The sequence below is a fragment of the Hippocampus zosterae genome, chromosome 9 (genome assembly GCF_025434085.1).
Source record: "Hippocampus zosterae strain Florida chromosome 9, ASM2543408v3, whole genome shotgun sequence".
NCBI lineage: Eukaryota > Metazoa > Chordata > Actinopteri > Syngnathiformes > Syngnathidae > Hippocampus > Hippocampus zosterae.
In genome coordinates, this window is record NC_067459.1 from 13,260,048 (window position 1) to 13,274,149 (window position 14,102).

General features: G+C 44.0%; 2 protein-coding genes across 2 annotated transcripts in view; one reads left to right on the plus strand and one right to left on the minus strand.

The window, feature by feature from the left end:
- The window catches only part of prxl2b (peroxiredoxin like 2B), a 260,615-nt gene that overhangs the window by 85,785 nt on the left and 160,728 nt on the right, over positions 1-14,102 (minus strand). The window lies entirely within an intron of this gene.
- errfi1a (ERBB receptor feedback inhibitor 1a) lies at positions 879-13,813 on the plus strand. Its single transcript, XM_052075706.1, has 5 exons — positions 879-1,224; positions 5,390-5,593; positions 5,685-5,767; positions 7,641-8,321; positions 11,153-13,813. Exons 2-5 carry the CDS (start codon positions 5,442-5,444, stop codon positions 11,551-11,553), a joined length of 1,317 nt encoding a protein of 438 aa, XP_051931666.1. The 5' UTR covers positions 879-1,224; positions 5,390-5,441; the 3' UTR covers positions 11,554-13,813.

Consider the following 14,102-nt stretch of genomic DNA (forward strand, 5'->3'; position numbering starts at 1 on the left):
GAAAAAGGCTCGAGGCCATCAGATAAGCTGCGCTGCAAAACAATGTAGGCTTTGTGCAGCTCGCAGCACACTGCATGTGTGCAGGTACAATAAGTGCGTGCTATTGTGGTTGTTTTCATTGTAACAAAGCCATGTTGGAGGGTAAAGTTATGCATCACATGCAAAGCTTGCACTTAGAGGAGAAAACGTATGTTAACAAATGTACGAATTTGAACGGTACAATGTCCTGTCATGCAAGCACTGCATACATGTGTGATGAATGAATATCATTAAATAAAATAAATTAAAAAACATTTTTTAATTTTTTTGGCGTGGTTGTCGTCTTGTATAAAGGGCACTGAACTGGAAGACAACGTGAAGTTTAACAAGCTGATACCGACCACCCCTGCCCGATCGTGCCCCTGGAATATTTTAAACATCTCACCAGAACCTAGCACGAACCATATCGACCTATCTGATTGTAGGATGCTGTATGACTGCACCAGGAAGTCCCATAAGGTCTATGCTCTCCTGAGTGCCATTCTAGTTATAAAAGATAAAAGTCAAGGCAAGACGGGTGGTTTTATTTACACAGCACATTTCATACACAGCTCAATGTGTTTCACAAAAGCAAAGGCACAACACCTAAGAGCATTTCCAAATACAACAGTGAACCACAGTCTTTTTATTTATTTATTATTATTATTTTTTACTTGAGTCATATTCTTCTAAAATAACAGTACCCTTACTTGAATACAGTTTTTGGCCACAGTAGTTCGCCTTGATTGCGTATAATACAACAAATATTAGCATTATCACTTTTTTTCTGTAGCCTCTTGCATAATTTGGCGAGCTGGATGTGATACCCCCCCCCACCCCCCGCCCCGCCAAATAAACAAATAAATAAAATAAAAGGACGTGTGCGCCTTTAAGGGTGAGCGTGCGACAGTGGGGAGGGCCAGGGCGTCTCTTGACTGGAGCTCCTGCCTGACAGCCTATAAGACGTCAGCTCGTTCCCATTCAACACTTTATCCAAAAGTGTCACAATCTGTACGGGTGGAGGGAGGGGTGGGGGGGAGCGTCAGCCATTCGTAGTCATCTACTGGTTCCCCGATGTTAACTCCAAATTATCTGTACGTTGCAAACCCACCGGAGCCATTTTAGGAGCCCGAAAAGGAGTTTTATCGGAGCATTACAAAAGGGCGCCTTTTCGGGTGTGGGGCGATCTTGGAGCAGTTTTTCTTGGTGAGTGCTGCAGTTTGAGTCGTGTAAAGTGCGCGCGACTTTGTCTCCCCATGTTCGTGTGAGTATGTGTGTCTTGATGCCAGGAGTCATCGAGTGATGCAGCTTATGAGGGGGTTCACCTTCTGCCCTCTTTTTAGATTTTTTTTTAATTTGCTGTGAATTTCGGAGATGGATTGGGACACTCAATTACGAGCGTCTTCCCAAGCTACGAGAACAGCCTTAAAATATTAATAAGAGATATATTCCGACATCACAGCGTGCTCTTGTTATTAACATTACATTGACTTGTTTAGTTTACAATTGATGCTCCTCAAACATTGCTGCAAACATCCTTGTATGTGCTGTTTATGATGCATTACAATTTAATTTCTCACAATGATGCATCTCAGTGTACGTGCGTCTCGCCAAACGTGAGTGTGTGTCTTTGCGTGTGTGTGTGTGTGGTGGTTGCGTGTGTTCCGTGGCGTGACTCAGCCTGGTTGCTAAAAGGCTTTTTAACCACGATTGTCTAAATCCTGTAAAGTGAGGGGGTGTGCGCTGCTGCGTGCTTGCCGCACAGGTAAAGCGGGTATGGTTGCTCGGAAACCGCTGCAGGGGTGTCGTGCAGCGGTGGGTGCGGGGGTGGGGGGTAACTCCCTCTCTTTCTGCAAGTCAGAGCGTGCCTGATTTGTGGTCACATTAGCTGCGGAGAGAGGGGTTTCACCATCCTTTTAGGGTATGGGGCATGTTTCTGGGCTGTTAGGAAAGGGTCTGCTTTTGTATCTCTTGTCACGCGACTATTACAAATGGGGAATACACCTGTCCATTTCGAAACAAGTAGCTCCAGGAGCTTCCTTCCGTTTTCTAAAATTGCATGCGCCAACAATGCATCAACTAACCTAGGCTCATGCAGGAGCAAAGTTATAATTACAGTCAATCTTTGCATGAAAAACATTTGTATTCCACAATAAATTTAAAAAGTAAACTGCAATTACGGTAGTAACTGCAGCCCGATGACGTATTCTTACCCCGCTGTGCAAACTAGTTTACTGTGTGCTGTTTGTAACCTCAAGCATGACTGTTTGTGTCTTATGTGTTGTGTTGTATTATTTTGTCATCTTATGTTAACTGTTCTTTTGATGGCGGTGCGGGCACCCGCAGCGGCTCCTCTTGTTGTCTGGTTGAGAGGGAAGAAATTTCTTCTGTGCTCTATGTTATATAGAGCACATTTGACACTAAACTTGTACTTGACTTGATGTTTTATGTGGGTAATGTAAGGAACCCCTATGTGTACATAATGTTAGACTTCGATGCCAATGTACTCTGAGGACCCTCTGTTTCTCAAATGTACATTTGAAGACCCCTTATCATGAGCCAAAAAGAGGCGCTTGGGATGAATAATTTTAGTACCTGGTCCACCATAATAATAATAGTAATGCATTTTATTTAAAAGCACCTTTCATGCCACCCAAGGACACGAGAAAGAAAATGCAACGTAAAAATTGGTTGCATGATTTTAAACTGAACCCCATAGACTCATAGAACACCTGTATTTTCACCAAAAAGACATTGTCGTGTGCTGCAGTAGTTGAACAAGGATAGTTCAAGGGCCACACAATTCCTCTAGATCAGTGGTCACCAACATGGTGCCCGCGGGCACCAGGTAGCCCGTGAAGACCACTTGAGTAGCCCGCCAGTGCCTGGACATTGTGATTTGCTAGTAGAAATTATGATTTAAAAATGCAAACATTGGCAGTACTGTGAGACATTTCGAAACACGATCAAAGTCTGACAATTTAAATCATCAAGTATTAAAAATAACACATCCTCATATTATTGAAGGTATTTTGGACAAATATGTTATTTCAGACGTGTATCAATTTGGTAGCCCTTCACACAATCGGTACACATGAAGTTGCTCTCACCCTCAAAAATGTTGGTGACACCTGCTCTAGATTCTAGACGATTAACATGCACCCCCCACAGCCATAGAATCTATCAGTCTATCTATCTATCGAGCTAGCTAGCTACCTAGCTAGCTGGCTACCTAGCTATTTGTATGTAATACGTTACACGGATAGACTCAACAGCAGACAACTTAGAACCCCTGTTTCTTCAGCATGTATGCCTTTGGCCATGCAAAAATGGTATCTGCAGGCCCAGCATTAAGATACTGAGCCTTATCACGTGGAATGTTAACACTGCAGTATCATACAGTGCATACAGTACAGGGTGGTACATCAAACACACAGATGGACTTTTGGAAATCCTACTTTTTGATCACATACGTCTTTGGCCTTGGGGAAGGAAACGTTCGAGTCCAATTCTCAGCCCTGATGAGATGATGTTAGTGTGGATTGTACCAAGGAACCCTAGCAGCTGTTCCTTGACTATGTACTGTACTCTTTTGGCATTGGAAAAGGTACTTTAGATATAATTAGCCTGATTGTGTGGTAGATTTGGTTAGGTCGTACCGAGAGTGACAGGGGAATCCCCATTTTTAAAAAGGATTGAATAGCTTCCTTGATCGGAACGCTTTTAATGGCCAATTTTATGTGTGGACTGTTTTTATTGATCCGTTCCTCTTATCTGTTGTTTGATTTGATTGCTGTTCTGTTTACTGTTGCAAATGAAACGTGCATTATAAATACAAAATTGCCTCTTGGGAAAATGTACTTCCAGCTCCAGTAATTATCTTTATGGGGTACAGGAGGTTAGCAACAAGGACAGTTATGGACTTCTTGAGTCCCTCTTGCATGACCGTGTACCTTTTGTGCTAAGGAAAATGGATCTTAAAGTACAATAACTCACACAAGGGGGTGATAAATTTACATAGCTTGTACTGAGAAGAGACCAAAAGTGTTGTATAATTTTAGCCTCAGAAAAAGGTCCCAGGTGGTCTAATAGTCCCACAACACGGTTCAAAGGGGCAGATTCTACCTACAGTGATGCTGGTGGACTCACGAAGTATACTAATCAGACGGAACGATATGGAATGATAAATTATAGCTTGCAGAACACAAATAGATTCCATCTAACCCCATTCTCTTGCCTAATGATCCAAATGAAGTGGTTCCGCACTCTGCATTGCCACGTGTCGTTTGTTTTAATCCTGCTGCCTGTAAGTGCTCCGGTGGTTGAGTGCCAGGATGAACTGTCTTTGCACCTGTTGCAAGAGGAAGCACAAGCCCCTGGGGTTCATTATCAAGGATCATATTGCTTCCCGTCTCCCCCTCCCTGGCCCGCCGAACCTTGTCAACAGACCTGGGGGGCAGCCAGGGGTGGATGGCAACGGTATGCCTCTTTGGCGTTGTTTGGCTCCTACCGATGCCCCCTGTGCTTCCTGTTGTTTTAGGGCTTTGTTTCCTAGCAGCTGTCATTGCTGCGCATAAATATGCCTCACGGGAGACAAGGAATGAGTTTTTACAAGGGTGGTGGTGGTGGTGGTGGGGGGGGGGGTGTTTGGTGATGTTATTCTCACTCATCACGCCGGCATTATAAAGAGGACTGCTCGTCTGTGGACGCTGCACAGGTGATGCCGTATAAACAGTCTCAAAAAGACATCGGCTGCTTTCTGTCCCCCCCCCCCCCCGACAGATTGTGAAATACTAAACAGGTTAATCCGGTCAAATCGCATCTGGATTTTGCCTCAAGATATATTTGTGACCCCAGTAAGTGACAGGGGGACAAAATCGACATGCTGTTCAGGTCTCCTTCCCCCAGAATATTGTAGACATAGTTTACTCAGCCCTGACACATACTCGACATGACACAAACATTCAGGTCATTTGACATAAGGAGTTGTTGCAACATCAGGTGCCGCTCTGGTAACAGGAGCCCCTTCCAATGCACTTCAGGCCCAGCCGGATTGCAGCAATGGAAGCACTCAGCTACTTTTAAAATGCTCTCTCCAGTCATGACAGGCAGGGATAGGGACAGAACTGACGTTATATTTGTCAACAGCGGTGACAGATGTCGAACGTTTGTTCAACCTCTGAAGTCATTTTTATTTTTTTATTTTTGCTAAAGTCAACTCATATGCCACCCTGGTCAATATGAATCAATATTTGCGATGTGCTTTCTCTCTAAACATGTCTTTCCCGCTCTTCAGTGTAACTGCTTTTGCATTCAGGTTTCAGTCTTTCCTCTGTGATTTATGGACTTGGGTGGGGGCTCCCTGTTGCAGGTACAAAAGTGTCAGTCAGCCGGGCCGACGATCCGAGAGTTTCCTGGCTTTGATGCGACCCGAGTGTGCCTGGAGCATGTCCACAGTGGGCCTGACTGCCCAGGAGACATCTTTTCCCGTAGAACACCCCTTCCTGCGGGGCAGCTACTATCACAGCATGGCTGGATCAAAGTCATCGTGGAGCTATACCCACGACCTGGACAAGTGAGTACGCTGGGAGAGTTCCGATACGGAGTGGGGGGCGGAATGTTACGTGGTTGAAGTGGGTGGTAGTAATCGTTTTTATCCTTGACAGCTTCTACTTCACAATGAAATCAGAACACACAGATCACAGCTCTCATCGCCAGCACAAGAGTCCGCCATCGCTAAGTTACGAAAGTAAGAGTCGTCTTTTTTCAATTGCATACTTTCTGCTCTGTCAGACAAATGCATCTTTGCTTTTATTCTTTCATTGGCTCACCGTACTTGTTTTTTGGAACATTGCCCACATTGAAATCGACTGAGTACAACAATAGGTACAACTGCACCATCCAATGAGATCTGAGAGCAAAAACAATGGCTGGAATGCCCACAGTCTCAGAACGGTTGTCATGAAACAATGCAATTATTATGATTGTGGTTTTAGGTTTGCTTTTCATGTTTTGGTGACCTTATTTAGTGACGTGATTGGTTAGAAACACCTCGAGGAATTTTAAACAACCACAACCACAATGACGGAAGAGAAAACTCGTGTGATTTTTCTTCCATCACACGAGTTTTTCTCCCGTGTGCAGTGAAGAACATGGGTCACAGTGTTTTTTTGTTTTGTTTGTAACGGGATCTCGATTCAAAAATTGATACCAAATTTTCCGATCTTGATGAAGTTATACATGTTGAAATTTGTATCCACAAATACATTGAAGCCCCCCCACCCCCACCCCCGAGACCTCAGTCCTATACAACCGCAATAATAAAATGATATCCCTGACCGTGTCAATCAGCACTCATTATCTTTATGAGGACAAAACTCTTTTGTTTTCTAACTGCGCACAGTAATCTCCTACATAGTCACCGTTCACCATTCAGGAATTCAACAATTAGATTTTTGTTCGTAGGTTCTCAGATATTTGCGGCAGAACTCACCTCTTTTTGTGGTCTTTATGAAACGCTCGAAGATGCAACAAGATTCCGCCAAAGCCCACTCCTTAAGAGGAAAGTAGAACAGTGATTGATATTAAAAAAGTAAATAAAAGCATGTTGAAGTGACAATCTTTGAGGCTAACAAAATTTAGCCTCGATTGTTAATGGAAGTGGAGAGTCTTTGGTACACTCACCTGTCCATTTTCAAGATCAAATCAACACCTAGCCGTTTATTTTTAACACTGGAGAACCTACGGGGTCAAAAATGCTGTCCTTAAAACCCCAAAGGGTCAGATTTGGGGCTAATCCTAAATTAGGATTAAAGCATTGAATGTTTGAAAAAACATATATTTTGGTGTTCAGTGAACATAGCAGTCATTAAATGTATAATTCATCATTTTCCAAAGAAGAAAAAGGTTCTTGGATTCTCCACGGTTAAAGAGGAAGCCAATTCCAAAATCTCTTGACAGTAACATGTTCTACACAGCCCCACTATTCTGATCTATCTATTCTGTTCATATCGTACACAAATTCATGTGTACTTTATGAATTAAGCAGCAAAATCGACCATTTTCTATCCATTTGGGGGTGTGGCCATCTTGCCACTTGCTGTTGACTGATAATGACATCACAGTTGAGCAATCATGATGTCATTTTCAGTCGACAGCAAGTGGCAAAATGGCCGCACCCTGAAATTGAACATATTGTACACAAAAGTTTGGACTTGACTTCCCATTTAAACTTCATGTTTTTAAAATGGGTTAAATTTGTCATTGAAATTCAACAATTTCAATGTGCCTGCGCAATACCTGAAAACACTCTTTTGCAGTCTTTGTTTTTTGTCTGATATTGTTGGTTTGCTTGTTAATTTTTCCTGTAACTTCTCCTTTTCCCATTCTCTTCTGAGTTTTTCTGATTAGACAAGATGTGGAAAACAAACTATTTCAGGATCATAGTGCGTTATATTACAGTTGAAACTATCAATGTAGGCAATTTTAAGCATTTCTGGAGGGCGGGGGGAATCAATTACCCATGGTTTTGAATTTTGGTTGTTAACTTTATAGGTTGCATTGTAGCGCGTATCTGTTTCCATGACTAAGGTTCGACTGTGTCTTTGTGGTTCTTCTGTCAGGGCATAAACACAGTTCCAGCATCCTGAAATTACCTCTCAAGAAGCTTCGGCCTTCCCATCTTTCCCTGTCCTGTAGCGCTGAACCATCCACGCCGAGTCCGGGCGATGACGACCAGGTGGTCTCCTCATTCCAACATCTCTCGATGTACGAGTGCAGCAGTCCGCCGCAGACTCCGGACAGGTGCTCCAAGCCTCTGCCGCCCATCCCGCTGCGTCGTGACATCTCATCCGAGCAGGCCATGGACAACGAGGTGGAGTCCTTCACCAGCACGGATGAGAGCTGCTGCCTGGTGTCGGATCAGTGTTCCAAACCCTCTCCTTTTCGGACCGGACTCCCCAGTCGGAGAAGCTTAAGGGACTGCGGACAGATTAACCACGCTTACTATGACGGGCCTTTAAGTCCGAGGCAACCCCAACCTCAGCAGCTTCCCGTGCATCGCCCCCAGCAGAAGGAAATGCAAGATCATCGGCTTCAGGAACTACCAGCGGTTTGCCAACGGCAGCGGGACAAAACTCAAAAGAAACTACATCGTTCTAAGTCCGGACCAGCCGGATCTTTAAACAACCCTTGCCAACTGCGCTCCAAATACTCCGCCCTCAACACAGGTCACAAAATGGAGGTTCCTCCACCGATTCCGCCGCGACCAACCAAGATGTCAGGTCCCGCACACTCTCAGAGAGGTAGTCATTCAACGTTATTCTAATTATGATGATTGTGTTTGCAGGTTTGTTTTTCATATTTTGGTTACTTTATTTGATGAAAGGGCGGCCTGGTAGTCCAGTGGTTAGCACGTCGACTTCACAGTGCAGAGGTACCGGGTTTAATTCCAGCTCCGGCCTCCCTGTGTGGAGTTTGCATGTTCTCTCCGGGCCAGCGTGGGTTTTCTCCGGGTGCTCCGGTTTCCTCCCACGTTCCAAAAACATGCATGGCAGGCTGATTGACCACGCTAAAAATTGTCCTTAGGTGTGAGTGTGAGTGTGCATGGTTGTTCGTCTCGGTGTGCCTTGCGATTGGCTTGCAACCGGTTCAGGGTGTCCCCTGCCTACTGCCCGAAGACGGCTGGGATAGGCACCAGCACCCCCCGCGACCCTGGTGAGGATTAAGCGGTTTGGAAAATGGATGGATGGATTATTTGATGATGTGCTTGGTTAAAAAACATCTTGAGGAATTCAAAGGACAACCACAGTTGAGAAGCTGTTCGTCTTGCTATGCATTATGGAGCACAGGTCATAGTTCTCATTGCATCCTGTTCATATGTGAGCGACATTGCTTGACTCTCAACACAGGCCAAAAAAAAAAAGTACGGTATATATATTTATGAAGATATGACATTTTCCCATTTGTGGAAAGTTATTACTGATGAGATGTTTTGCCATCTTCTGAACTTGGAGACACTAGGTTGAAATGACAATATCATATGCAAGGTCGTGTGGTGAGAAATCATTTTGGTGAAAGCGTTTCTTAATATTTTCAGTTTTTCAGCACCCATCGATCCATCTTATATACCGCGCTATTTATCCTCTCTAAGCTTCGGGCGAGTGCTGGAGTGTACCCTAGACTGGTCGACAACCAATCGCAGGGCACATACAGTGTAGACGCACAAATATTTATGGTCACATTAACACCTTAGGACAGGGGTGTCAAACTCATTTTTGTCGCGAGCCACATTGTAGTTACGGTTTCCCTTAGAGGGCCATTATGAACTTGACATGCTTGATTTGCTTTCGCGGGCCACATAAAATGATGTGGCAGGCCAGATTTGGCCCCCGGGCCTTGACTTTGACACCATACCATAGGACAATCTAGAGCAGGGGTGGGCAACTCAAATTCTAGAGGAGGCCACAATTTTTCATCAACACGACTGGAGGGGCCACATAGGACCATGCACTTACTGTTTCCTCATATTTGAATCGCAACCCCCTTTGCACGATATACTTTTTAAGACAAGTGTTGCACTGAGCTTAAGAGTGGGCATTTTTTGTCACTTTTGATCTCTTGCGAGTTGTGAATGCAACTCGTGAGCTCGATGCTTGCACAGGCTTACTACATAGTTATTCGAGTCGTGTATTCGTGCACGCCACACGCGCACATTTCTCACTGGACAGTCTTCGTTCGTGTTTGCCGGCTTCCGCCTCCGGGCGACCTTTGCCGTCCACCGTGCCCCTGCCGAGCTGCCGTGCCTTGACTCCGGTTGCTGGGAGGAGCTGTGCTCTGCACACACACGTTTTCTATCAATGCTACTTTTTGTGCTTCTTCTGCGCTGCTCACTCGGAATCAAAATTTAGCACTGACATTGTGTCCAAAGTAGCCGTGTCAAATTCACAGGCTATGTCCTCTGAAGGCCGCATGTTCGGCCGCATGACGTCATTTCAGGTGCGACTACACTGCACGTGGTTTCAGAATATGTATTAAGTCTGTCCAAATTCCCAACAATCAATGCCTTCCACAGAGGCTACAGAAGGAGGAACCTTTGAAGGTCTCAAAGGGCAAAGCCCACGATTTGTCCTTCTAGAATTTGGAAACCCACGTGCGGTCGACTTGCGCCGGAAGCGACATCATGCGGTCGAAAAATGTGGCTGAAAAGGCGGCCTTAGGACCTTGCAGCCTGTGAATTTGGCCACAGCCTTTGTTGCTGCGCATCGAGTGCAGCACACATTCTCGTTTGCGATTGGTCCGTTTCGTCACATGCTGCGATGATGTACTCAGCTTCACCTAACTAGACTCTTCAATACACAATAGCTATTGTTGCGGCCTTACAGGTATTTTGCACGTCACATGAGGCGCTGGCACATATCAGGCACCTAATCTGATTGCGGGATTCCCAGTCAGCATTGTAGTTGTGGAAGCGCACATGGATGGTGCTAATATTCCATCTACCTAGCTTCTGTGTCAAAGGCGGAGTTTGATAAATGGCGGGTCGACTGATACAGATATGATGTGAACATTTTGCCCAAACTTTGAAGCCTGAAATGTGGCAAAAGGCCAAAAAGTTCAAGGGCGGCAAATATTTGTGCATTGTACATTTAAAAACTGCATAAAAATTGGTATGCAATTAGAGGCAAAGTTACAAAAATGGTTGAGGAAGCAGACCAGGGTTTGAGTCCACGCCCGCCTGATGGCTATAATCATATTTGCAAGCAAATGTTCATTAAAATGTGCTGTCCCTCATTTAATAAATACATAAACAGTAAAAAGTCACTTAAACAGACATATTGTTGTGATCGGATCGGTGATCAGCTGTAGATTTTTTTGAAATTAGCTGATCGCCACCAAAAATCCTAATTGTGTGAAGCCAAGAAGCTATCCATTTGCAGTTTTTGTGCTCTTTTAGAAAACAAAAATGCCCCAAGATGTGGCCAAAGCCGCGTCTTAAGGAATTGGTGTCGAGGATGCGATACAGTGCGACTGAGAGACACTTTGTTTCAGGGAGGAGCTATGTTTAGCCTGGGTTGTTAGTGGAAGTTACACTGCCCCTGAAACTCACCTATTCACGTTGTGCTCTTTCTGGCAGACACCCGCCGCTGGTCAGCAGAAGTGTCATACAGCGATGAGGACAAACCCCCAAAGCTGCCTCCGAGGGACCCCTTGTCCTTGGGCACCTCCCGCACTCCTAGCCCCAAGAGCCTCCCGACATACATCAACGGCGTGATGCCCACCACCCAAAGCTTTGCACCGGACCCTAAATATGTCAGTCGGGGTTTACAGAGACAGAACAGCGAGGGATCGCCGTGCATCCTGCCTATCGTGGACAAAGAGGGAAAAAAGGCCAGTAGTACACATTACTACCTTCTGCCTCACCGACCCACCTTTGTGGACTCCAAGTCCGTTGAAAAATTCCTACAGACGTTGGACAGCCCGGACTCGGAATGGGACTGCCACACCAGGCGGAAAGCGCCCGTGGATCTAGTTTAAGGATTCTCGCCAACTGCTGCTTTTTAGTTTTGAGCCCGTTAGGTATTGAAGGACATAGGGTACGAGTGCACTGTATCCAGTTACTGCTGACGCGGCTCACCACGGGGTTGCGTTCAACAACTTTGAAAGATTCTACAGTCCGGAAGGTGCAAGCGGGTCTTGAACCATGTCACTCTCAGTGTTTTGCGTCCGGATGGTTGACTGTGATGGGTAGGGGCTTTTTTTTCCTTATTTAATTGTATTTTTTTTTTAATGCTGCTTTTTATCTCAACCGGGACAAAAGGTCAGTAATGTAACCACGTGACACTTACTAGGGATGGGCATAATAATCGATTTCTCGCTCATGAGGTAAAATGAATCACGTCTCGAAGCAAGTGAGGCAAAAATAGAGTGCGCTACTCCAAACATAAGGAAATTGAAAAAAAAATATTCAATGTATTGCACAGAAATAAAAATTGAATAATTTAGGTTCAAACAGCAATAACAAAATAATATATATCTACCTAACAGTTTAATACAACTGAAGAGTACTTAGAAATGTTCTGTACTGAATTAAAAAAAAAGGTTTATGCCACTGTAACTTCATGCACTGTTTGAATATTTAATTCAGTTATTTGGACAAAGTATGGATGGATCGAATTATTTATATACCACTAAGGGAAGTCTGCGAAATTACTGTCGTAAACAATATGACACTAACATGGAACAAGGAGTTCAGAACATTCATTTATTTGTGTGGCGGGGAGAAAAGGTACATTTTCCCCCCATTGTTGATCAATAAAATTGAGCCCATCCCTAAAATCTGAAGTTATTTTAGGGTCAGATGAAGGATTTTAGCACACGAGTATCTACTGTATGTTTGGGTATGATTATCATCATATACAGGTATATATTTTTTTGTTTTTGCTGATGTTTTGTTTTTGTTGTTTTTCCCAACTTGCCCGTAGCTTCGCATGAAAGTCAAGTGCAGTTTCTGTAGCCTCAAAAAAAGCCATATCACATCCGTAACAGAACTCTTCCTGGTTCATCTGCCACCTTTGCTTTGTTTTTTTGGGGGGGGGGGGCATGTGCAACCCAGCGAACGTGGGTTATGTGGCCATAACTGCGCTTTCACATAAAAAAATAGTTTTCGAATGAGAGTGTCAGATGTTAAAACTCAGCACCACCATGTCCCACCATTCAGGCTTAAATTATTTACAGTGGCTCTAAAAAGTCTACACACCCCTGTTCAAGTGCTAAATTTTTGTCCAAAAAAAAAAATAAAAAGAATTCAAAGCTGTGGCTACTGGCAAAACAATTGAAAAGAAGAATTTTTTTTTAGAGAGGAGAAGTAAAAAATAAACTGAAATGTATTTGCACAAGTGTGCACACACTCTTATACCTGGAGATGTGGCTGCGGTAAAAATGATCTCCCACCTTTTTGAAGTGCCTAAAGCAGAAGCTTGAACATTTTTATGCTCACACTGACCGCTGATTGAAACGGTTTATAACTACCTACACCTCGATTAAGGCCCCAGTTCCATCCAAAGAAATTATTTATCTTGGTCTCATTAAAAAACTAAATTTGAATTGGGTGTTTAGACTTTTAATATGCACTCCACATTGGCCCTTTTATGGTTCTGATACTACCTCCAAAAGGCAAAAAAAATGTTCAAATTGACTCCAACCACCCATTACAGCCAGTGTCCGTCATCCTGAGTGTCGTTTGCGTGGGTGTTTTTTTCCACGATCATATTTGTTACTGCGTTTTTTTTTTGGGGGGGTGGGGGGGTGGGGGTTGCATTTGGAGGTTGCACAGAGAGCGTCGCCTTGAAGCTGGACATACACTGTAAAATAAAGGCACATGCAACGCAGTTACGAAAAGCACATTGTTAGCGTTGTTTTTAGCATTAGCATTCCTTGCCCACCTATGGCGCAAAATGCCTTTTCCTGATTTGTTTTAATGGTCGGCAACAGTAATAAAGCCACTGACAGACACCGCAGGGCTTAAGCGGTACAAATGAACCCTATCAATTGTTTACTTTGACGTTCTATTGCGGGCACTTAACTCAGTGTGAAAGTTGCAATTTCAAATTAACATTTTATATAGTGTATGCCCAGCTTTAGTGAATGTATTCTTACTGAAATTCTTTTTTTTTATATTTAGCTGTCAAGCTGTGAGTCATTGTTTGGAACACATTTGCTACCTCCCTCGATACGAATCCTCCATTTCACATTGTCCGCTTTTTGGGGGGATGATCTTATCTTCTTCTTTTTTTTTAAGGAGTGTTAGGGCCACACGGAAAATAAATGTAATTTAGGAGTTAAAAGTAGTCATCTTCCAAATAAATTAATATTTAGTTCACATAAAGTTGAATACCTGTGATTGGCTGGCAACCGATTCAGGGTGTCCCCCGCCTACTGCCCGGAGACAGCTGGGATAGGCTCCAGCACCCCCCGCGACCCTAGTGAGGATCAAGTGGTTCGGAAGATGAATGAATGAATAAAGTTGAATACTGAGAGGATAAAGAAGCGGCGGGCAACTCCAGTCTTTGACTCTGCATGTTTTA